The sequence below is a fragment of the Ahaetulla prasina genome, chromosome 7, assembly GCF_028640845.1.
Source record: "Ahaetulla prasina isolate Xishuangbanna chromosome 7, ASM2864084v1, whole genome shotgun sequence".
Taxonomy (NCBI): domain Eukaryota; kingdom Metazoa; phylum Chordata; class Lepidosauria; order Squamata; family Colubridae; genus Ahaetulla; species Ahaetulla prasina.
Genome location: NC_080545.1, coordinates 31,868,874 through 31,895,345, shown reverse-complemented (window position 1 = coordinate 31,895,345; position 26,472 = coordinate 31,868,874). Strand labels below are relative to the sequence as shown.

General features: G+C 42.4%; 1 protein-coding gene across 4 annotated transcripts in view; it reads right to left on the bottom strand.

Moving 5' to 3' along the window:
- The window catches only part of TFEC (transcription factor EC), a 182,814-nt gene extending 167,753 nt beyond the window's left edge, over nt 1-15,061 (bottom strand). For 2 of the 4 annotated variants that reach the window (XM_058191159.1, XM_058191154.1), the window contains exon 1: nt 14,957-15,060. In XM_058191159.1, the coding sequence (XP_058047142.1) occupies nt 14,957-15,022 (66 nt within the window). In that variant the 5' untranslated portion in view covers nt 15,023-15,060. Of the gene's footprint in view, nt 1-14,956 lie in introns of all 4 variants that reach the window. The other 2 variants (XM_058191161.1, XM_058191158.1) reach the window with 2 other exon arrangements.
- Between the last annotated feature and the right edge of the window lie 11,411 nt (nt 15,062-26,472).

Sequence of the window (26,472 nt, the reverse complement as noted above, 5' to 3'; positions counted from 1 at the left end):
CTGAGAAGTCCCTCTCTGTGAGAGCGTATGGGTCGGTGGGAGGCATGCGGTAACAGCAGGCGGTCCCGTAAGTACCCAGGCCCTAAGCCATGGAGCGCTTTAAAGGTCATAACCAAAACCTTAAAGTGCACTCGAAAGGCCACAGGTAGCCAGTGCAGTCTGCGCAGGACCGGTGTTACGTGGGAGCTACGCGAAGCTCCCTCTATCACCCGCGCAGCTGCATTCTGGACTAACTGAAGCCTCCGAGTGCACCTCAAGGGGAGCCCCACGTAAAGAGCATTACAATAATCCAAGCGAGAGGTAACGAGTGCGTGAGTGACTGTGCACAAGGCATCCCGATCAAGGAAGGGGCGCAACTGCCGAACCAGGCGAACCTGGTGGAAGGCCCCCCTGGAGACGGCCGTCAAATGATCTTCAAACGACAGCCGCTCATCCAGGAGGACACCTAAGTTGCGCACCCTATCCTTTGGGGCCAATAACTCGCCTCCAACAGTCAGCCGCGGCTGCAGCTGACTGAATCGAGATGCCGGCATCCACAGCCACTCCGTCTTGGAGGGATTAAGCTTGAGCCTGTTTCTCCCCATCCAGACCTGTACGGCCTCCATGCACCGGGACAGCACTTCAACAGCTTCATTGGGGTGGCCTGGGGTGGAAAAGTACAGCTGGGTGTCATCCGCGTACAGCTGGTATCTCACCCCAAAGCCACTGATGATCTCACCCAACGGCTTCATATAGATGTTGAACAGAAGGGGCGAGAGAATCGACCCCTGCGGCACCCCACAAGTGAGGTCCCTCGCGGTCGACCTCTGCCCCCCTGTCAACACCGTCTGCGACCGGTCAGAGAGATAGGAGGAGAACCACCGATACACGGTGCCTCCCACTCCCAATCCCCCCAACCGGCGCAGCAGGATACCATGGTCGATGGTATCAAAAGCCGCTGAGAGGTCTAATAGGACCAGGGCAGAGGAATAACCCCTGTCCCTGGCCCTCCAGAGATCATCCACCAATGCGACCAAAGCTGTCTCTGTGCTGTACCCGGGTCGGAAGCCGGACTGGAACGGGTCTAGATAGACGGCTTCATCCAGGTATTGGGGTAGCTGTCGCGCCACAGCACTCTCTACAACCTTCGCAACAAAGCGAAGGTTGGAGACTGGACGATAATTACCCAAAATAGCTGGGTCCAGGGAGGGCTTCTTGAGGAGGGGTCTCACCACCGCCTCTTTCAAGGCGGCAGGGAAAACCCCTTCCAACAAAGAAGCGTTGATAATCCCCTGGAGCCAGCCTCGTGTCACCTCCTGAGTGGCCAGTACCAACCAGGAAGGGCACGGGTCCAGTAAACATGTAGTGGCGTGAAGCCTCCCCAACAACCTGTCCACGTCCTCGGGAGCCACAGGGTCAAACTCATCCCAAATGGACTCAACAAGACGTGTCTCCTCTCCCTCCCAATTTCGGTCCAGACCATCCCGGAGCTGAGCGATTTTATCGTATAGATAACCACTAAACTCCTCGGCACGTCCCTGCAACGGGTCATCCCGCACCTCCTGATGAAGGAGGGAGCGGGTCACCCGAAACAGGGCGGCCGGGCGGTTATCTGCCGATGCAATGAGGGTGGAGGCGTATGAGCGCCTCGCCTCCCTCATTGCCACTAGGTAGGTCCTAGAATAGGATCTAACTAGTGTCCGATCAGCTTCGGAACGGCTGGACCTCCAGGTGCTCTCTAGACATCTTCTCCAGCGTTTCATCTCCCTCAGCCCCTCGGAGAACCAAGGGGCCAGACGAGATCTGCGCCGGGTCAGAGGTCGCAAAGGCACGACACGGTCCAAGGCCCCAGCCGCGGCCCGCTCCCAGGCCGCGACTAGTTCTTCAGTCGTGCCGTGGGCCAGATCCTCAGGGAATGGCCCAAGCTCCGTCAGGAACCTCTCAGGGTCCATCAGGCACCTGGGACGGAACCACCGTATAGGTTCCGTCTCCCTGCGATGGTGGATGGCGGTTCGGAAGTCTAGTCGAAGGAGAAAATGATCGGACCATGACATCGGTTCTGTTACTAAATCATCTAGTTCCAGATCATTTAACCACTGTCCAGAGATATAAATCAGGTCCAGTGTGCCTCCCCCCATGTGCGTGGGGCCATCATTTACCCGAATCAGGTCCAAGGCCGTCATGGAAGCCTGGAACTCCCGAGCTGCAGTCGATAGCAAGCCAGCCAATGGCAAGTTGAAATCCCCCATGACTATGAGTCTGGGGGTCTCAACCGCCACAGTGGCAAGTACCTCCAACAGCTCGGGCAGGGCTGTGGTCACGCAGCAAGGAGCCAGGTACGCGATCAACAAGCCCAACTGATTCCTATGGCCCCACCTCACATAGAGGGATTCACAACCGGCAATCTGAGGAACAGTGGCCTCCCTCGGCTCTAGATCTTCCTTAATGACAACCGCTACCCCCCCCCACCCCTATCTTGGGCCCTCGGCTGATGAAATGCTCGGAAACCTGGGGGGCACAGCTCGAGGGGAACCCCCCCCTCCAGACCCAACCAGGTCTCTGTAATGCCCATAAGGTCTGCGGACTCCCCCTGAATAAGATCGCAAATCAGGGGGGCTTTATTAGCCACGGACTGGGCATTACATAACATCAACCGAAGATCCAGGCTCTGAGGATCATGGCCGCCTGAGGAACGGGTAGGGAGTGAGGGGCCGGAGCACGTGATCACCTTCAAACATCGAACACGTGCTCCCAACACTTGATACGCCCCCCCCCCTCCGCCATATCTGCCTCTCCCACTTACCGTACAGATTGAACAGCCCTCTAGTCCTGGAACAGAACCCTCCCCCCCTGCCTTCAGACCAGATGTAATAACGTCGCGAACAAGCACAGGGGCTGGATCCCTCCCCGACGGGTTCTCTCCCCTACCCGTCAAATCCCTCCCCTCCTCCCAACCCTTAAAATCCCCTCTAAAACTCCCCTTAAAAAGTCTATTAAAACAACTAATTAAAAAACCCCTAAGCTTCCTATTTTTCGCATGCCACCTCTCGGGACTCCAAAGCCCGTCCTCAAGGTGGGCCCTCGATAATCTGGAGGGCCAAACCCGCGAGAGAGGGGCATCTCGCAGGGCAAGTAGGTCAGCCGCAGTAAATGTTTGCATCACAGAGAAGGTCCGGCCAAAGGCCCATCCTGGGCTGGTCAAGATGATAGCAGATGACAAAGCAGATGGTAAAATGACCATGACCAGTCTATCCTGATGGGAAACAGTTAGTGGTAATCCTTGTGCGGTAGATGGCCAAACCGCTAACTCAGTCAATTCACCACCCCATACAAGCAACCAGGGGTGGACTATGGAAGAAGGGGGGGAGGAACGATGATAAAGATGTTATTTAAAGATGTTAAATAATGGAGGGGTATCCGCTAGGTCCGTGGGCCTTCCTCAAGGCACCACCAGATATCCACGCCGCAGGGCAAGGCCACACCCATGTTGGGCCTACCGGGCCATCCGCCGCCTCAAAGTACCGGGGCAGGCCGCCGCTGCCTACTGCCTCCGCCCGGCCATCGCCGCCGGAAAAGCCCCATCGCCGCTGCAAGAAGGCCACCGAAATCCCCACCATCCGGGAAGGGACACCAGTCGCCAAGTCCCGCCAGCAGTCCCGGGGTTCCACCGGCGCCAACGCCCAACGGAGAAAACCAGGCCGCCGCCGCCGCCACTGAGAGATCAAAGAGGCCGACGGACCCCGGGCGGCCCTCCAGATCTCCATTGGGGCGCAGCCCCTCCGGGGCTCCTCCCATCGCCCAGAGACGCCCAGCTCCAAATCACCCATCTTCTACATGGCTGAGTCTTCAAGGCAGGAATCCAGGGGGTCCGCGATATCAACGCCCCCCCCACCGCCGCCGCCGCCACCGCCAAAACGCCGAAAAGGCTGGCGGCGGCTCAGCAGGCCTCGGCAGGCCGCCAGGATCACCATCAAAGCGCCGCAACTCCGGGGCTCCTCCCAACGCCCCTCGGAGTCGCACAGCGCCAAGCCACCCTTTTTTCGGGTGACTAGATCTTCATCCATCAGGGCAGGGGCCTAAGATGTTATTTAGGCCCCCCCCCAGACCCGGACAGAGCCCGAAAAGGCCCGTCGCCGCTCCCCCGATCAGCAGGGCGCTGCCATATTGGACATGCTCAGAAGCTTTTATCAAGTTTGTGAAACTTTGTTCAATAACTGTTAAAAAAAATTTCTAAGTTTTGTTCAATATTTTGTATTCTTTTTTCTAGGTTTTGTTCAATAGCTTGTAATCTTTTATCTAAGTTTTGTTCAATAGTTATTAATCTTGTTTCTAAGATTTTATCAGCGTTGGATTTTCTGGCTGGCGTAATGATAATCTTTCTTATTTCTTTGTTTTATTTCACACTCTTTCCAATTTTAGTAATGATTAAGTATCTGTCACTTAATCAATTTTCCTTAATTTTATATCTCTCTCTTTAACTTTCAATGGTAATCAATTTGGCAATTGCTATGGTAATGGGGAATCACTATGGTAACGGTGAAATTTGGAGGGAAATTTAAAATGATGAGATTGGGTGGTTGAAGAAGCTTCTTTAAGGGTGGCCGTAATGGCGGGAGTATCAAAAAAGTCAATAGAAGTTGGGAGACTGGTGTCTCCTCGGAACTCACCAGTGGTCCTGTAGCGGTCCTGTTGATTGGGGGCTAGGTGGTTTTAAATCCTTTTAAATCCTGGTTGTTTCGTGGCTTTAAATCATTTTAAATCCTGCTGCTGCGTGGCTTTAAATCCTTTTAAATCCTGATTGCTGCGTGGTTTTAAATCCTGGTTGTTCTTTCTCCTCTTCTTTTTCCGGTGAAATTCGGTGGGAAATTTAAAATGATGATAGCTGTGTGGATCTGCGGTGGCCGCTTGAGTTGCGGCAGTGGGTAGCGTGGATCTGGGTGAGTCGCGGTGGCCGCGGCTGCTTGGATCGCTTGGGGTCGCAGCTGCCTGGACCTGAGTCTTCGCCGCGGCTGCTTGGATCTGGGTCTTCGCCACGCCGCAGCCTCCTGAATCTTCGCCGCGACTGCTTGGATCGCCGCAGCATTTTTGAGTCCTTGCCATAGCCGCCTGCCTGAATTGCGGCAGTGGCGGACGCCTGGGCTCTGGCCGCGGCCACCTGAATTGTGTCCACGGCGGCCCCTTTAATCGTGTCGGCGGCGGCCCCTTTAATTGTGTCGGCAGCGGCCCCTTGAGTCTTCACGGCGGCTGCCTGGATCGCAGCGGCAGCGGTCGCGTTAGCCCTGGTCGCAGCCACCCGAATTGTGCCGAATTTCCCGAATTTCGAGGAATCCAACTCCGCCTAGCCTTTGGGCCTCCTCTGCAGCCTCAATGGATCACACCATTTCTTCAGAAGGAGAAAACAGGATATCGCTAAATCCTTGAGTATTTGTCTCCACAGCCCCGTCTGTGATCTCTTCTTTCTCCTCGATCTTCACTGAGTCTTCACACCACCCAAGGTTTAGGTAGATGCTGGGGCTCAGCACCCCTGACAGCCCCTTTTCAGGGTGCCATTATGCTTTAATGGAGATTCGGGTTAATGTCAGTGTTCCAGGAAAAAAAAAACCAACTCCAAGTAAAAACTCTAAAGCAAGCATTTTTCAAAGTTCTATTTTCTAGGCTAGGTAAACTGGCACATCTGGGAAAACCCAAATCTCAGGTCTGGGTTTTCCCTCAGTAAATCAAAACCCCAAAACCATCCCCTGACTCCTCAGCTGATCACATGCTTCAATCGCCAACTATCCCATCTCAAGACAGCACTCCTACCACTCCTTCTCCAGATGCAGGATTGGCCTGACCTTGACCGGCAGGAAGAATGCTATTATTTCTAAAGACAACCCCTCTACTAAATTCCCCCTCCTACTTTCCCACACATGAGAAAGTGGCAGCATGGAAGCTTCTGGCCTGTTATAGCTTCTAAAGCTGACACATTGTTGATAACATCTTCTTGCACTAAGTTATTTCAATCAAATAATATATTATAAATGGTTTCTGATACTATATTATTTATGCCAGCTTATCTTGGCTAAAAATCCCTGAAATATTCTACCACTATTGCACCCATCCATTTTAAGTCTGCAACATCATCTTGTAATTAAATGCATGTGTTTTCACTCCAGAAACAGGTCAATTGCATCACGAAACATTAATTTACAAAGAAGCTGGATGCCAAACAATAGTCAATGAACTGAAGGAATGACTCAAACAACATTGAACTTTCAGAAGAATTTGGGCTGATAATTTCCTTAATGAAACTGTTGAATGTAATTTGAATCATAAATCTGCTGTTATACATACTGTGTTTATTCAGAACTCACTTTCATTTAGTCTGGCAATTGGGTATGTTACTTTTCTACTTTTTCACCATCTTGGAAATATCTCATATATCTCTGCTTCAACACTTTTCAGAGTTACAGGATCATCATGTTTCTATATCTTCTGAAATTTAAAAAAAAGTCATGACTGAACACTATTTAAATAAGTAATTAATCTGTATTCACTTCTTGTATAGGTAGTCAATCAGAATAAAGCTAGAAGGTACCTTGGAGGTCTTCTAGTCCAACCCCCTTCCTCAAACAAAAGACCCTATACCATTTCAGATAGGTGGCTGTCCAGTCTTTTCTTTAAAACTTTCAGTGATGAAGCCCTTACAACTTCTGAAGTCAAGCTGTGCCACTGGTTAATTGTCTTCACTGTCAGGAAGTTTCTCCTTACTTCCAGGTTGCTTCGCTCCTTGAATAGTTTCTGTCCATTGTTTTTTGTCTTGCCTTCTGGTGCTTTGGAAAATAAGTTGACCCATTTTTCTTTGTGGCAGCCCCTCAAATACTGGAATACAGCTATCATGTCAATCCTAGTCCTTCTTTTCTCTAGATTGGCCATACCCAATTCTTCATATGTTTTTGTCTCCAGGCCTTTAATCATCTTAGTTGTTCACCTTTCCAAAGTCTCAACATCTTTTTTGTAATCTGGTAATCACAACTGGATGCAATATTCTAGGTGTGACCTTACTGAGCTTTATAAAGTGGTACTAATACTTCATGTCGATGTGATGACTCGGTGCCTTGAAGCCGTTCGGGTCTGGATGGGGATGAACAGGCTCCGACTCAACCCATCCAAGATGGAGTGGCTGTGGATGCCGGCGTCCCGGCATAGTCAGCTTACCCCATTGCTGACTGTGGGGGGCGAATCATTGGCCCCCAGGGAATCGGTGCGCTATTTAGGCGTTCTCCTGGACGCACGGCTGTCTTTAGAAGACCATTTGACGGCCATCACCAGGGGAGCTTTTTATCAGGTCCGCCTGATTCGCCAACTGCGCCCTTTCCTGGACCGGGACTCGTTATGCACAGTCACTCATGTCCTCGTCACTTCCCGCCTGGATTACTGCAATGCTCTCTACATGGGGCTCCCCTTGAAGAGCATCCAGAGGCTCCAACTGGTACAGAATGCGGCCGCACGGGGGATTGAGGGAGCTCCTTGTAGCTCCCATGTAACACCTCTCCTGCGCAGGCTGCATTGGTTGCCGGTGGTCTTCCGGGTGCGCTTCAAGGTGTTGGTTATCACCTTTAAAGCGCTCCATGGCATCGGACCGGGATATTTATGGGACCGGCTGCTGCCGCCAGTTACCTCCCATTGTCCGGTGCGTCCAGTGCGCTGTCACAGGGAGGGCCTCCTTAGGGTGCTGTCAGCCAACCAATGTCGGCTGGCGACCCCCAGGGGAAGAGCGTTCTCTGTGGGGGCCCCCGCTCTATGGAACGAGCTGCCGGTGGGACTCCGTCTTCTCCCTGATCTTAGGACCTTTAAACACGAGCTCAAGACTTTCTTTTTTCACCAAGCGGGGCTGGCCTGATTGATTGATTTTAATATTTTGGGATTTTAGCGGGTTTCTTAACAGGGGTTTTTATCTTTTGTATTTTTACCTAATAGTTTTAAGTATACAGCAGTCTAATTAAATTTTTAATTTTGTTATGATATTTTAAATGGTTTTGGATTATTGTCGTTTTACTTGCTGTACACTGCCCTGAGTCTTTGGAGAATGTGAATAAATAAATAAATAAATAAATAAATAAATAAATAAATAAATAAATAAATAAATAAATAAATAAATAAATAAATAAATAAATAAATAAATGTGATTTTGATTCTATGCCTGTGTTTATACAACCAAAGATTGTATTTGCTTTTTTGGCTGCTATAACACACTGCTGGCTCATGTTTAAGTGATCATCCATTAGGACTCCAAGGTCCCTCTCACAGTTACTGTTTTTGAGCCAGGTTTCACCTACTCTGTACTTGTACCTTTGATTTTTTTGACTTATGACCATAATGAAGCCTGCCCATCATTGTTGTGATGGTTATAAAGTGGCTCACTCATGTGATTGACCTGATTTTAAAACTTTTTTGTGGTGGTCATTAAGTGAATGCCACAGCTGTTAAGTGAACCAATGGTTTGCTGGGAGTTGGTTTTGCTAAAAACCGGAAGTAAAGGCTATTTCTTTCCTCAAAATGTTGAAAAATGTGGTCATATCAGCATACAATATTGCAGATGGCTGCAAATAGAGGCTGGCTGCTGAAACACCTGAAATGAGCTCACTTGATTATATGGGGCAGGCAATTGTCAGAATTTCATTAACAATATTGGATTCTGAATAAAAGATATGGTCTAGTCAGTATATCAGTACTTTATCTTGATTATGGTTCTATTGCTGAGCTGATTATTCTTACCTTCTCTCCATTTAGAGTTTGTATTGCTGATTTTTATAATATTTATAATCACTTTTTGAAGTGATTTCTGGATATTTGGTTTTTTAACTATATGGTTTTATCCATTTATTGTGCACTGCCCAAAGTTGCCTTTGATAAGATGGATGGCTATATTAATTAATTAAATTTTTAGTCTTTCATGATTGAACAACCCAGTAAAGTACATTATTCAAATTGAATTAATAAGCAACTATAGTGTGACAGTTTGACTATTTGATACAAGTAATCCTTTCCCTCAACATTAGTTTCTTGTTGTACCAACCAACACACAAAGACAAATAAAACACCCACTCAAGGCAAGACTATGAGCAATCACAGGAATTTTTCTGAAGAGAACCAGGTAGAAGGTCTAAGATCATATGTTCGAGTCCATATTTCTATTTTAATTATATGAGGGCTTTTTTCATTAACATTATATTTCATGAGAAAACAGAATGCAGGAGTTTTAAATGTATTTTGAATATTTTTTGGCAATATCATCTTTGTTATAGATTTGACAACTTTACAAGAGGCTATTTTTTTAGAACAGAAATTTAGTAAAATCAGTAACTATTGGCAGTTTTCCCAAGTTCCAGACTGGAATCTTTCTAGAGACTAGAGAGTTAACCCAGTATGTTCTGGACACCAAACAAAGATTCTGCCATTAAACTATGATTTTCACTTCTCCTTGAAAATCTTGAAAAGCATTCTGTCAAAAGCAGTAGAATTTGTGGATAGTAGGATAAGAAAAATGATGAACCTGACCAAGATTTGGAGGTTATTTACTTTCACATTTCACATTCAGGCCAGTCAAGAAGCAAGCAGAGAATGAGAAGTCATTGAAAATAAAATCAGCCTCTTTGCTCTTGCTCTCTATTAGATATTTTTGTGTTTTCTGGACAACACCACTTATCTTCACTCGGAACTGTGGTGCTTCTATGAATCACAGAGCATCCATGATGATGTCCAGACAGATGGATGGAGCCTTCTGCCACCACCACTACCGGTTCACCCAAACCGGGGTGAGCCAGTAGAAACCCACCTCTGGACCACACATTTTTCCATTTTCTCTTGAAAGACTTGGTGCCCAAACTGAATTGATAGATTATCTGTAGACTGCCTGCATCCATCAATATATCAGATTTTCCTATAGTGACACATGTTTTAAATACTTATTTGAACTTTAATGTGCTTGATATGTGGAAAAATTCTATTTATGTGTTTGTAAATTTTAGCTTGTCCAATCTGCTTCAACCATACTATTTAATAGGGTGGTTACATGTAGAATGTTTTTACTACTACCTCTGGTGAAAATGCAGAGTACTAGTTCCTAAAAAGCCACAGAACCAGCCTTTTTTTTTAAAAAAAAAAAAGATCATTCTTACATAGGAACCATTCAAGATCTTCAGAAGGGGAGGTGGAGCTGACACTGAGGCAAAGCAGTGTGGATTCATGAGGCTCTGTGAAATCCTGCTGAATTCTGCTTGCCAGGAGATCCTTCAGGGCCAAAGTCACCCTGTAGGGGTGATGAAGACAGAGGGGACACTCCTTCAATCACAAGGAGATTGCAATCTCCTTGTCTGATCCAGAGAAACCTCTCAAACTGGGAAGGGGGGAAGATGGCCATTACATGCTGGACTGATGCTGTGACAGCCCTAGTGAAGAAGCAACAAAGAAATAATTTGACAACAGTGTGACTGATCTGGGTGAGATCTTTCCAACTTCTGTTGAGGAATTTGCCCCTGTAATATTCTTCTATTGAAAGCGGGACTCAAAGAGGAGGAGGTGGAGTTTTCTCCCACCCCTCAAGAACAGCGGCAATTAAGATCATGAGCTGCTGACAGATCCGGAAATGGGAGAAGATAATTTTTTGGAGAGAAATAAAGGTTAAAGCTAGGAAAACTGGACTGGTTGCTTTAGCAACTCTAATTGAGATTAAAAAAAAACAACAACACCTGAATATATTTTAAATAAAACTTTGACTTTTGGAACTTTTTTTTTAAAAAGAGGATTTGTTCATTTCAGCAAAAGAAGAGAAACAGAGTAAGGATGACACCCACTGATGGGGAAGGACACCAGGAAAGTGAAAGGACCTTGGCTTTTTATTGCTGATAAAATTGTGTTTACTACAAGTAACACCTGCAAATTGTTTATACTGGACAGTTGGAAGCAGACAGTGAAAGCTTTGAAACTCTTTGAACATTGTAACTCTCTGAATTGTGGATTATGAATATACTGAGCAGTTTGAAGTCGGGAAACAGCACAGATTTATCCTGAGACTAAGTGGAAGGGTTTGTGTTTTTTTTATTTGCAAGACACTATGGTTTATAAAACATTGGGGATTTGGTAGGCTCTTGTGGATTACAAATATTATTTGCTAAAAAAAAAAGAAAGAACCTTCCTGGATTAATTTATAGACTGACTTTTTGGATTATAATAGTAAAGAATTGTGAAGCTAGCTTGTGTCTGGGGAAGAAAAAGAAAGAAAGAGGACCCTTTGGTGAATTTATTTTGGTAATATTTTAAAAGAGGGAGGAGGCTTTGGATTTTGGATTACTGTGATATTATTATGAATTATTGTTGTTTATTCTTTTTAAATTGACTAACACAGTTTAAAATGACAAGTACTCCAAATTTAACTAAAATAGAGGGGGGAAAACATCGGCAGCAGTATCCAGTTCATCAAGCTAAAGATCAATAGATAGTCTGATACAGCAAGAGAAAATGAATACAATCCAAACAGAAATGAAGACGATATTTTAATCGCTACAAGAGGCTTTGAGAAAAAACCATAACAAGATGAAGAATGACATGGGAGAGATAAAGAAAAAAAAATACAAAACATGGATGAAAAAATAGGAAACTTTCAGCAAATGATAGTTAAAAATGAACAAAAAATTAAGATAATAGAAGAGAAATCAAAACAAGCAGAGAAATAAGTGGATGAGATGAACCATAGACTGACACAGGCAAATAAGGAGTTATAGGGAACAGTAATATCCTGGAGGTGGAGAAGGCTGAATATTTCCTGAGATTCCAGGACATTGAAGAAGAAAAAAGGGAAAATCTCACTGATATGATGGCAGAATTGTTGGCAGATGCCATGGAGATAAATAAGCAGGAGGCACAGGCCAAGATGGATGAAACATTTAGAATACATACAAGCTATGTGAGGTTTGTTAAAAAGACAATAAGAGCTGAAATACTTAAAAAAACAAGAGGGGAACCATTGAAATACAAAAAGAAAAAACTGTGGTCCTGAATCAGATACCGAGAAGACCAAGAGACTTATGGAAGCAATATCAAATTCTGACAGGACAGTTGATTAAATATGACACCTGAGGGAATACTAGTCAGTTGGAACATAAAAAATACAGATTAGACTCTTTAGATAAAGCATATGATTTTTACAACCACCACTTCAGTCCATATGGGGAACAAGAGAGAACAGAGGAAAGAGAAAGCAAAGGACAAGAGGAATTAACAGGAGGGGGAAATACACAACAGGAAGAAAGTGAAATTGAAAAAAAAGAAGGAGCAAAATGAGAAGGAGCAAGAGCAAAGGAACAGAGAGAAATAAGATCAACTACAATGACAAGACTCATTTATAAGTGAAATGATGGAAGAAGAACTAAAGTTACTGTCAATTAACATAAATGGATTGAATTCGTCTATGAAAAGGAAAAGAACTTTTACCAAATTACAAAAACTAAAATTAGATTTAATTGTCTACAAGAGGTTCACATTAAAAAACAACACAACTAATTACTGGAACACCCTAAAATTGGGAAACTTTGTTTTTCATTAGCACAACAAAAGAAAAGAGGAGTGGTCTTATATATTAAAAAGACAATAAATGCTAGACAAATTTATACAGATGAAGAGTGGAGAATTTTGATGGTGGAGGTAACAATAAACCACAAACAGACCACTTTTGGTAGCAGTACATGCACTAAATAATAAACAAGAAGAATTTTATGAAAAACTCCATAAGAAAATTATAGAAATGGACTATGAAATTATTTGTGTGGTAGGGTGTTTCAATGCAATTGTAGAAGAGCAAGTAAAGTAAAAGTAAAAATGATAGTATGAGCCAAAAACTTTGGTTATACTATAGAGTTAGAGAAATGGCAGAAATTGTGGGATAGGAATTAAAAATTAACAATGTCAACTGCACATAAAGAAAATTTATATAAAATGTTTTATAGATGGCCTTTTCCATCAGCAAGATTGGCAAAGATGTTTAAGGATATATCTGCCAAGTGTTGGAAATGCAATCAGATACTGGGTTTGTACTACCACATGTGGTGGACATGCCAAAAGGCAAAAAAACCTGAACAAAAATACACACATGGTTGGAAAAAATAGTAAAGCAACACATAGACTTAAAGCCAGAAATATTTTTGTTGGGTATTCTACCAGAAAAATATAATAAAGGGAATACATATTTAATCTTACATGTATTTAACTGCAGCTAGAATTGTGTTTGCACAACAATGAAAAAAGGAAGAGATCCCTACAGATGAAAATGTTATTAAAAATATTAGAATGTGCAGAAATGGCTAACTAACATTTAAAATTAAGGAGAAGGAAGAAACGGAATAGTTTTTAACATGGGATTTGTTCTATCAATGGCTAAATAGTAAAAACAGAAGTTAGAAACTTAAAAGCACAAGGAAATGATTAACTACATTGAAGATTTATTAAAATCAATAAGCAAATATTATGTGATTATCATTAGTTATGAATATTATTGTTATTATTAGTACTGTTCACAAACAGTTGTACTCAGACAACACACTGTTCATATAGACATTAATTTTTTATGCTTAATATTTTAAAAAAAATTTAAAAAGATCTTCAGAAGAAGCCCTTCTCTCAGATTCACTATTATCAGAGTCTGGCTTTCTGATTTTATTTATTTATGCTATCCATAATGCTATCCATTAGGACAGATTTAAGGATGTCATCCAGGACTTCCTTCTTCAGATAATACGTACTGCTGGGAACATTTATTTACTGGCAAAATGCACTGAAAAGTAGGAACAAAAAGAAGACATTGATAATGAAGATAGATGTAATGGTGAGAAAGTTTAAGGAATGATGCAGGAAATAAGTTTAGCAACCCATATGAAATGATGATTTAGACCAGTTTTTCTCAACTTTGGGAACTTTAAAAATGTGAAGACATCAACTCCCGGAATTCCCCAAGTTGAAAAGCACTGGCTTTGATTATTTTATGAAGGCTAACAAGTTCATTAAACAAATGTATTAAGTATACTCTTGATCACACTGATCTAATTCTTGAATCAAAAGCAAAATGTCCTGCAAGTTGCAAGGAAACAATAACTGAAGAGCTTTGTCATCCTCACATCCTGTTTATCAGATACATTCATCCATTTGTCTGGACACTCTATGAAAGTGGACTTTACAGATTTTGCCCTGATCAGGAGTCTCATAATTTTTCCCATTTTTGTTAGCAAAGTCCATATGGGTTTGTTTATATTTCCTACTCAGAAGCACATTTAGACTCTTTATGAACCACTTACACTGGATGTTTTTGTCAAGTCCTGGTGTCCATCCGCAGAATTTTAAGTAAAATCAAAGGCAACTTCAGATAAATCAAGATGGCATTATCAGTATTAATGTGCATTGTGAGTCTTTTCACTTGTCTTAGATAGTTTAGTAATAGTAATATTGCTAATGGTTAGGTGCTGAATTTTCCCACTCTAAGTTGTAAAACATACACACACACATACACACACACTAAAGAATAAAGCATCTAATGTTTATATGCATTTATTGCATTACTAATTAACTTTTCAAAAGCTAAATTAAAATCTTACATAATTAAACTTCTATACTATTTTATTAATTGGCTTAAGTCTATTTAATTAACTGTGACTAATATATCTCCATTATATTTGCATTGTTTCCACTACAATTAAGACTAATCATATTCAAGTATCTGAGAATATGTGTCATGGGACTATTTGACTTACTTCCAGATAAACATTCAGATAATTGCACTGTTAATCTTTGCTATGAACAACAGTACTTAATTCTCACTTACAAATACAATGAACAGGTGTGCAAAGGCACATTAACAAGTTTCCCAAGCCACGAAAGTCATCTGTAATTTGGCTCAGCTGATTTACTTCTCATAAGTTTTTTCAACAATGAAAACAAATTTAAAAAGTACCTGCATGTCTCTTGCATCTGATTGGAATCTGCTGTTTCCTCCATTTGTTTTACACTTACAATACATTGCTAACTTGAAAATGAAGTTAGAGAGTTTGAGATTACCCAGAATAACTTCCTCTTTCCAATGTAACAATAATATAAATGGAAACTTTGAACTAAAAAGATTAACAAAGAATGAGTAATCCTGCAATGTCACAAGGGCAATTGATATCATCAACATTTTTCATCGAAACTGCTATATATTGAATAATTTTCTTCTCTGAAAAAGGATCATGTTGGAAAACACAAATAGAGTGAATATTAATGAACTTTTTTTATTGTGAGAGAAAATTGTCATGCAGCTCAGTGAGAGCTAGACAAAAATGTTCTTCTAATGCCTCAAAAAACCATGATTGATGGTGAAATATAATATTAATTACATTTACTAATATACTAAGGTATAGAATTTTAGCCTGAATTACTATTAATCAAATAAGTTTCAACTTGTTCATTAAGCCAGCTGGGTGAACTTAACTCAAGTCACTCTCGCTCAGCCCAAATCACTTCACAGGGTTATTGTTGTAAGGAAAATAAGAGGAGGAAGAAGTATAATGTGTGTTCACCACTTTGAATTATTTAGAAAATTAACAGTTGGGCTACAAATTAATAAAAATGAGTAAATAGTTCCGTAGGACTTGGTTGCATTTTTATTAAGTTTTTGTGCAAGGACAATATGGGTATAATAAGGGTATAATACAATATGGGTACAATAGCAAATTGGCTAATTTGGAAAGGGCTTTCTCAAAAAGCACAGGATTTAATCATACCAAATTGCTGGCAATATTACATTTTATTTAATTAGAATAGAGAGTAGGAACAGGCTATCACAGAGAGATAGACAAGGAACAAAGAACATGACACAGGGAAAAAAAGTGATATTTGTGGTCCGTAACCCTTTCTTCTTAACAAAAGTGTATAACATGGTTGTTAAACTTTTTCCAATTTCTTCACAGGAATATCAAAAGAAGCAATTGTATTTTCTTCTGTAGTAATGCATTCATGTGTGCACACACGTGTACTTTCTCCCCAGAGACTAAGTGTGTAGATATTGCCTAGGTAGGTATGTTTCTGCTTCCTACTCATGCTGCATCTCTGCATTAGTATATATGCCTCAGGATGCACAGGGAAGGCTATATATCAGGGGTGTAAAATTTGATCACATCAGGTGATGTTTTTTGCCTTTACAGAGCCAGGGTGGGTGTGGCCTGTGAGTGACACATCCAGTCCATGGACCGCCAGTTTGACACCTCTGCTATATATGGTCCAATCTGAGTCACATGACCAGGAAGGACATAGATTTAGAATGAAGCAGTCAGCAACATTCCGAACCACTCTTCTCCCAAAGAGATCTGGAATATTTATCTCAACAATCCTGCACAAAAACATTCTGTCCAGGTCTTGAAAACCTCTCAGGCTGATGAAGTGACGTAGTCCTGAGCTCCTTTACATAATTTCTTTGCAACCTTCCACTCAGCTGGAAAGAATAAAAATGTGTGGAGGAGTAGAAGCTATAAGTATTAGCCAGATTATGTTGAAAAGAAAATAGTCTTCTAAAGAATAAACTTCAGTGCCTGAAGAGCCTAAAAGTTGAATGGATGAGGGAGGAAGAGTATGAATAATAAATAATAATAATAATAATAATAATATAATAATAATTTAATTTTTATACCGCCCTTCTCTCACAGGACTCAGGGCGGTTCACAGCCAGATAAAAACCACCAATACAATACAAATAAAAACACAGATAAAAAACTTATTAAATTTGGCCCCTAAATTAAAATAAATAACACCATAAAACCCCATTTAAAATTACAAATAATAATACTAAATTCTATGCCAGTCCTGCGCGGAAGAATAAATACGTCTTCAGCTCGCGGTGGAAGGTCCGGAGATCAGGAAGTTGACGAAGTCCTGGGGGAAGCTCATTCCAGAGGGTAGGAGCCCCCACAGAGAAGGCCCTCCCCCTGGGGGCACCAGCCAACATTGTTTGGCTGACGGCACCCTGAGGAGGCCCTCCCTATGGGAGCGCACGGGTCAGTGGGAGGCAAACGGTGGCAGAAGGCGATCCCATAGATAACCCGGTCCTAAGCCATGGAGTGCTTTAAAGGTGGTAACCAACACCTTGAAGTGCACCCGGAAGACCACAGGCAGCCAGTGCAGCTTGCGCAGGAGAGGTGTTATATGTCTATCACCCGCGCAGCCGCATTCTGGACCAACTGAAGCCTCCGGGTGCTCTTCAAGGGGAGCCCCATGTAGAGAGCATTGCAGTAGTCCAGGCGAGAAGTGACGAGAGCATGAGTGACTGTGCATAGGGAATCCCGGTCTAGAAAGGGGCGCAACTGGCAAATCAGGCGTACCTGATAAAAAACTCTCCTGGAGATGGTCGTCAGATGTTCTTCATAGGACAACCGCCCATCCAGGAGAATGCCCAAGTTGCGCACCATCTCCATCGGGGCCAGTGACTCACCCCCAACAGTCAGCCGCGGCTGCAGCTGGCTGTACCAGGATGCCGGCATCCACAGCCACTCCGTCTTGGAGGGGTTGAGCTTGAGTCTGTTTCTCCCCATCCAGACCCGCACGGCCTCCAGACACCGGGACAGCACTTCGACAGCTTCATTGGGGTGGCCTGGGGTGGAAATGTAAAGCTGAGTGTCATCAGCATACAGTTCATAACTCACCCCAAGGAAGGACATGAGGAAGATGAACTGACAGCAGAAAGAAAGTTAAAGAAAACTGCTGCTTGATTTTTCTTCTTCTCTAACTCCCCTTCCCCTCCCCTTCTCTGTCTTCCTTCAATCAGGTCACTTCCCAGACAGAGAACTGAGCCCTTTCCTCTAGCTGTCTAGCAGAATTGCAAAGAGGGTAAAAAAAAGGACCTTGGCACTGTAAAGGAGGAAAGGTTGCCCAGACACCCTTAGATGAAGCTGACAAAGTAAACATGTCTGTTGAAGGAACAGCAAAACAACTGCCAATAAACTGCTAAACAGTACATCTCCTTAATTGGACATTGTAGGTTACATTAATAATGATCGAGATTCAAAATAGTCTGTTCTTGTTTTTAAATTGTGACCCTGAGAGCTTAAGAGATGGGGTGAATAAATTTCATCCTTTGGTATGTTGGCTCTTCCAGCACCAGCTAGTCTGGTTCTCATCAAATTGCTTAAAGTGGTCATCACCAGAAACATCCATTTCCTCATTGTTAAAAGGGGATACTATAAACTTAAAGTTCAATTCCAGAATACATATTGTTTTGGTCACATTTGGCCCCACATTCAGAGTAGTGAAAGTTGAATCTCTCTCATTGTGTTGATAAAAGCTGCACAAAAAGGTAACCTGCATTTCCCCAAAGGAGAGTAAAGTTAACTTTGATGGTTGGCCACATAAAAGTTTAGAATGTAAATGTGAAAGAAACCTATAGTACTGTTAGTCTCACCACTCCATTTTCTGAACTCTATTTGAAAGAGAAGGTGAAATGCCAAAATGCATCCAGCATGTTATTCATGCCAATGGCCGTGAGCTCATCCCATCCTGCCTCTTCAATGTTGTCTTTATATGGAAGCCAATCTATCTCCTTACTGCCTGTAACAAATCCAGAGGCAACAGAAAAGCCGTCAGTTCTGCAAAATATTTCAAGAGGCTACAAAGCACATTACAGCCACTTGATTCAATTTGCTACTTCCAAAACCAGTTGCTCTTTTGTTTTCTGAATCTGTCTCAAAGTATGTTGAAACAAGCATCCTCTTTCACAACTCTATTTATTAAACTCCGATCAGCACATTTTGCAGGCCATGTAAGATGATCAGAATTTATAACCATGTAAATCTTCAGGTACCCTACCAAACCCAAACATTTAACTTTTGCCTAGCAGTGGCAATGTTTCATATTAAGTATAAAAGGAATTAAAATATATGGCATTATAATGTTTTTTTATAGGCATATGTTTATGTTTATTTAAATTTTTATACCGCCCTTCTCCTGAAGGACTCAGGGTGGTGTACAGCCAAGATTAAAACAATTAAATATACAGAATTAAAATAGCAATTAAAATACATATTCAATAAATGGCCGAATTAAAACCGTCAAATTGACCGATACTAAAATACCCCAATAAAATTATTAAAAAGTCAAAAATTCAAAAATTTAAAAATCAAGCCAGTCCCGCTTGGGTAAACAAATAAGTTTTCAATTCACGGCGAAAGGTCCGAAGGTCAGGTAGTTGGCGCAAACCGGGGGAAAGTTCGTTCCAGAGGGTAGGTGCTCCAACAGAGAAGACCCTTCCCCTGGGGGCCACCAGCCAACATTGCTTGGCGGACGGCACCCTGAGAAGACCCTCTCTGTGAGAGCGTACGGGTCGGTGGGAGGCATAAGGTAACAGCAGGCGGTCCCGTAAGTACCCGGGCCCTAAGCCATGGAGCGCTTTAAAGGTATAGTGTGACATTTAGAGCAGCATATAATGTTATGACTCTTCACACTGCAAAATTTTTCCTCTGAAAGTTGACTCATTTGAGGCAAGTAGTTATGCTTAGTTTTTGGAAGAATATTTGTTTTGTTACTTTAAAACAATGATAAAGATACATGTATATATTTAAAATCCAGATCTGTCCCAGAGATGGTGAAACAAATTGGTTTTTTCCCTCAGGCTGCCTATAAGGATCGCCTGATTTCTGTATTCAATAAACATTACAGAGAAGAAAAATATGACTATCTAAAGCTGTCTCTATCACTAGAACTGGCTGAGAAAAGAACTTTCAAGCACGGCAGCTGTTATCTGTTATATGATTAAGTTTGGACCAGGCCAGGTCTAAGATTCAGACAAGTATACACAAGGCTTGCAGATTCACATATACCCTGCACTCAGTGTGCAATTTCAGCACATTTGTATGTGCTGATCACTACAAACTTCTCTATGTAGATATTGCTAGGATTGTCCATGCAATGGTTTGTTTGTTTTTTCATAAAAGCTGTTAGGGAATAACTTAGCTGTTCCACTGCTCAAAGAAGTGCCCACCTAAAGAAAATAGTCTAGCAATTCAATTTAGCCCCAGTCCTGAGTCTGTATTTTAGTATCCACCCCAACAATCAGATAGTACATTTATCATAAACAATAGTTGTCGTTGATCTGCAAATGAAGGCAAGAGAAAAGAATAAAGATGTTAATCATTTGATAGAAAGAAGGATAGAAGGTGTAATGTATGTTTTCTAAATATCTTTTACTTTTTATTTTTCATCTTCATTTTGTATATTTTTACTGCATTTTAAAAATTATATACAGTATATACTGCACGCGTATGTGTGTGTCCTTGCATTGAATTCAGACCACAATGCTCATACTTTACACCCTCTGAAATTAATGAAACAATTTAGACAGGCCTATCTGGATGCTTTATAAATTTGATATCATTTCCCTTTTAAAGGAAAATCCTATCATGTCACAATTCCCAACCCACCCACCCCGAAAATAAAAGGCATAGCATTATGTTATTTTAGGATCTACAGCAAAAAGTGTAGGAAGAAAGGAAAAAGATTATTGACTAGTCTTAAACCTACCTAGTTTGACAGTGATGATCTTAATTTGAGGCATTTCTTTCCACTTAGAGATGAGATCATATTGAAAGGGGGGGGGAAGCTATATTACATCATTTTACTTAATCAGGCACATATGTTCAAATAAAAAGCTGTGATGTGGTTTGGCAAAAAGCTACAGTAACAACAGTTAAAATATCAATAACAGAAGATTCCACAGCAAGTAAAACCAGAAATAGAGAACTTAAGAGCTTTTAAAAACCATCTAAACAAAAAAAATGCCCATTTTATGACCTTTCTTCCCACCATTGTTAAGAGAATCACTGCAGTTGTTAACATGGTTGTTAAGTGAATCTGGCTTCCCCATTGACTTTGCTTGTCAGAAGCTCACAAAAGGTGATCATATGACCGCAACCATCATAAATCTGAGTGTCAGGATCTCCATTGTCAGCCTAGGGCCTTGCTGGGTTCTTACCATCAAAGGAGGAGGTGGGGGGAGGCATTTTGGGCAATCCACACCTGTAAATCAAATGATGGAAAATGGGGAGGTAGTGATGGGGAATGGGAGGGAGAAATGACCATGGATGAAGACCAGATCACAAAACCAGCTTTTAGCAGGAACTTCAAGGCTGTTTGCCTTGAGAATGGAATATTACCAGTTTCACAGCTCAGAGTTTCTCAAAACAATTTAGTAGCACATTGGCTGGCCGGGGGATTGATCATGGGGGGAAGGATTGGGAATTGGAAAGAATAGTTTTGTATTTTGTGTGGGAACACCAGATTCTGCCTGACTTTGCTGCAATCAGTTTCTTTCAGTAAAATTCCTTTGCTTCAACTAAATGGAGTCACGGGTCCTACTTTCCTGAAAGAGCAAACTGGGGAAGGCCTGACATTAGGTGGAATCAGCAATTTTGGTCAACCCAGAGAGGATTTTACCTCTGCTATGGGGACAGTGCATATGATGTGGACTCAAAGGAACGACCAAGAGGACTGGATCTGTCTGAGTGACTGGGGGAAGTTAACCTGCTGAGACCCCAATGGTCCTTAGGGGTCAGGAGAAAGGAAGAGTGGGAGGAGAAACCCCTGGGGTTGACATTCACCCACAGGGGCAGAGGCAGCCACTGATGCGGAAAGCAAGCTGAGCTGGAAGGGCTGGAGGAAGAAACCAATGAAGAGTGTGGAGAGAGCAACTGGGCAGACAGGATGATGGAACAAGCCATAAAGTTCATGCAGGGGGCCTTCAAGAACCTCAAAGTGCACAAATCCCTGGCTCAGATTGGAAAACCTGATGCGTATCCACCCCTCACTGCAGCTGACTACAGAACATCCATCCCCATTGCAATGGCTGGCATTTTGGGATTCACAAACTATTTATTTTATTTATTTATTTATTTATTTTGTCACAACGGTATATATAAGCATAAGCATGAAATAACTATACGACATATAAGTATATATATAAGTATAAACATGAAATAATTATACGAGTTGGATACGATCAAGGGGAACATTAGGACAGGAATGGTAGGCACGCTTGTGCTCTTATGCACGCCCCTTACAGACCTCTTAGGAATAGGGTGAGGTCAATAGAAGATAGTCTTTGGTTAAAGCTATGGAGATTTTGGGAAGAGACCACAGAGTCAGGTAATGCATTCCAGGCATTAACAACTCTGTTACTGAAGTCATATTTTCTGCAATCAAGATCGGAGCGGTTCACATTAAGCTTAAATCTATTGTGTGCTCGTGTATTGTTGCGATTGAAGCTGAAGTAGTCTTCAACAGGAAGGACATTGTAACAGATGATTCTATGAATTAAACTCAGGTCATGCCGAAGGTGGCGGAGTTCTAAATTTTCTAAGCCCAGGATTTCAAGTCTGGTGGCATAAGGTTTTGTTTTTTTTTTGCATTTATATCCCGCCCTTCTCCAAAGACTCAGGGCGGCTTACACTATGTTAAGCAATAGTCTTCATCCATTTGTATATTATATACAAAGTCAACTTCTTGCCCCCAACAATCTGGGTCCTCATTTTACCTACCTTATAAAGGATGGAAGGCTGAATCAACCTTGGGCCTGGTGGGACTTGAACTTGCAGTAATTGCAAGCAGCTGTGTTAATAACAGACTGTCTTAGTCTGTTGAGCCACCAGAGGCCCCTACAACATTCCCCTGTTGTAATCAGAGGAGTGGAGAACTCTTCTTGTAAAATATTTCTGGACACGTTCAATTGTATTAATGTCCGAAATGAGGTGTGGGTTCTAGACAGGCGAGCTGTAACTCTATCTTATAATATATAAAATTTGATATATATAACTTCTATCGGCAATTCATCTCCTTATTTGCACAAATCACTCTCCCCATCACAAACTTGTTAAAAACAAAAAAAGGGGGGGGGGAATGGCCAAGCCCAGCCAACTGCTCCAATGGACAATGGAATGTCAAGTGGCATTTGAGAAACTTAAACACCTGTTTGCGGCTGAACCAGTCCTAAAGTACCCAGACCTGAATGTTCCTTTTGTCATCCAAACCAATGCCAGCAATGGAAACCAGGAGGGGGCCCTACAGCCATGTGCCTACACATCCAAAAAACTCACTGACACCAAGCGTCAGTGAGCCATTTGGGAAAAAGAGGCATACACAGGGTGATGGGCATTATTTATATAGCGACACTTCCTGGAGGGAGTCAAGGCTCCTTTTGAAGTTGGATAGACCACAAAAATCTAGAGGGTCTAAAAAAAATTATTGCCTAAACAAGTCCGATGGGTGCAATATTTTAATTGATTCAATTTCACTCTGAAATATCTCCCAGGGGGAAAACACTTCCTAGCTGACGTACTATCTAGAATGCTTCAGTATAATATCTCTAAGACAGAAATAGTCAGACCAGTCATCCCTTCCCACAACTAGCAGCACCAGTAACCACCAGGGCACAAACCAAACTGAGAGCCCCAAAAACCAAAGACATTGAAGCCACCTTAAAAGGAGCCCTGGAGGGAGACAATTGGTTCCAGAAGCATATTGGTGAATGTACTATGAGAGATGGTTTGGAGTGAGTGGGAGCTAAACTGTATGTCCCAAAAAGTCAGATACTATTAATTCTAGAGAAAACCCATGACTCTAAAACTGCAGGCTATTTCAGGTTCATAAAAATGCCATTTGGTCGAACAACAGTTTTGGTGGCCATGGGGTACGTGGCAAGCTGCCCAATATGTGCCTCAGCCAAACGACAGCAAGCGAAAACTCCAAAACTCCTTCAAACAGTAGTGGAGCCTAGCACTCCATGGAAAAAAATCTCCAAGGACTTTATTATAGAACTCCCTGGGAGCTCAGGAAAAATGGTGATCAGTGTCATAATGGAACTATTTTCCCAACAAGTACTTTTTGTACCCTGCCAAAAAATTCCATCTGCCTGTGCCTTGGCTAAACTTTTCATTCAATATGTTTATAGATTGCATCAGGCTCCACAATGGAGTCCAATTCACCTCGAAGTTTTGGCAGGAATTTCTGGGACTTTTGCAGATGTCCCAGGGACTAAGCTCCAGTCACCACCCCCAGACTAATGGAATGTGTGAACGAGCCAGTGGGTTTCTAGACCAGTACCTCAGGTTTTATGTAAACTGCCAGCAAGACAACTGGAGCGCCTCCCATTTGTCAAAATAGCGTACAATAATTCCGTCCATAGCAGCACAGGCTTCACCCCATTCAAAGTGGCCACGGGCTAAGACTTTACCTCAATACTGGAATTACCCATGGCCACCCCCCATCACCTCTCTCAAAGACTGGCTGACCCAATTACAAGACATCTGGCCAGCAGCGAAAAAGTCACTAAAAGAGGGTAGGGATGCCTATAAAAAGCAAGCAGACCAAACCACAAGAAGCTTAAGGACTTTAATATAAGGGATTGAGTGTATCTGTCTACCAAGTACTTGCAATCCAGGCAACCATTGAAAAAACTGGGACCCATGTATGTTGGACGTTTTTCTATTAAAAACCTGACCCAGTCACAGTAGAACTCGAACTCCCCAAATCATTCACGTGCATCCACCCAATTCTCCACTACAGTCTTCTGAAATCTGACACCACTCTTCCCCCTGTGCCCAGTGCCACCACATCCAGCCAAGTCTCTTATGATAGATAGAAGGGGAGCAATATTTTGAAATCAAAGACATTCTGAATTCCCGTAAACACCACAAGAAGATCCAGTACCTGGCATAGAAAGATTTTCCCCCTTCTGAAACTGAGTGGGTTGACTTTAAACACATTAAAGCTGCCAAATTCCTTAAACACTTCCACAATCAATATCCTAACAAACCAAAATGATCTAACTCTAGTTTTCCTTGTTCTCTTTCTTCTTTTGCAGGACTTAAGTTCTTGCCAAGTGGGGAGCAGCATGTCAGGATTTCCATCATTGTCCTGGCACCTTGCTGGGTTCCTGCCATCAAAGGGGAAGGCAGGGGGGAGGCATTTTGGGCAATTCACACCTGTATATCAAATGGTAGGAAATGGGGAGATGGTGGGTGGTAGGAGAGAATGGGAAGGGGAAATGATAACAGAAGAAGACCAGATCACCAAACTGGCTTGTAACAGGATTTTCAAGGCCATTTGACCTGAGAATGGAACACTACTAGTTTCATAGCTCAGTGTTTCTCAAAACATCTTACCTGGCTAGTCACATTGGCTGGCCAGGGGACTTATAGGGGGTGGGATTGGGAATTGGAAAGAATAGCTTTGTATTTCTTGTGGGAACACCAGATTCTGCATGAATCTGGTAACTTTGAACAATCACTACTGAATGAACTGTTATAAGTCAAGGACTCACTCTCTCACTCTGTGTGTGTGTGTGTGTGTGAGTGTGTGTGTGTGTGTAATGTTGCATAAAACATAAGGAAGCAACTTTATCCATGATTAAACTGCTTTCTGCTAGCTATTGCAAGTGCAAGAGTGAAGTTTGTCCAATTATCCATTAGGTGGCAGCATATGCTTTCTCTTCAACTTTCTGGGAAGAGATTTCTGCTCTGAGCTCTTTTGCCTAAAATATGCTCACTTTGATTCCATCTGTAATAAATGATAAATAGTTTTTGTAAATGCAGATTCTTGTTTATATCTTAGGAGAACAATTCCCTTTCCAATCAGATAACCTATTAGAGAGAGATTGTTTTAAAAACCAATCCTGCATATATTTATTCCAGGTTGGGAGAATGGAAAAATGTGCTCTTTGACAAAGAGACAGCTTTTCCAATTCATCACTTGGCAGATGTCTGATGCTCCTGTCTTGATAAATGAGGAAGATATTTAATTACCCATCTAGGTACATCATCAATGTGAATGAGTCCAATTTCCAGCTTACTGCCCAGATTCCGCTCCAACCATTATACCATATTGCTGTACACCGAACACAATCAATTTATTTTAGGGTGGCCCAGGCCAGAATGAAGGACAGGAGAGGAACAATTTGGATGCCTCCTCTGCTTCCATTCATACAACCCATTTCTGACCTCTTCCCTATACCCCAACAGAAACAGATGCCCTAAGAGACAATTGAAACCATACAATCACCCACTCTAGCCAAACCAGTCTCCTACACATATATGATCTATACAGTATGTGATTCAAGTTCTCATTTCACGTTCTTGCCAGAAGCAGCTTTAGGTTCCTAACCACCACTGTTCAATACTAGGGCTATGTGGGAATAGAAATGAGGGAGACATTTTAATTATTTACAAATGTACATTTTGCCCATTCCACAATGCAGACATCAGGAAGGAAATATTCACATTTGTATATGCATGCATATGCAAGGAATATTTATTATTAGGGAAAATGTATATATTATGTCAAATTGCACGCAAAGGATGCAGGGCAGATTTTCAGCTGGGACAAGTACTTCTATCATCAGAATTGGGGGATGGAAAATGTCTTCCAGTGACCCTCAGAAGGATTATGGGACAGATCCAC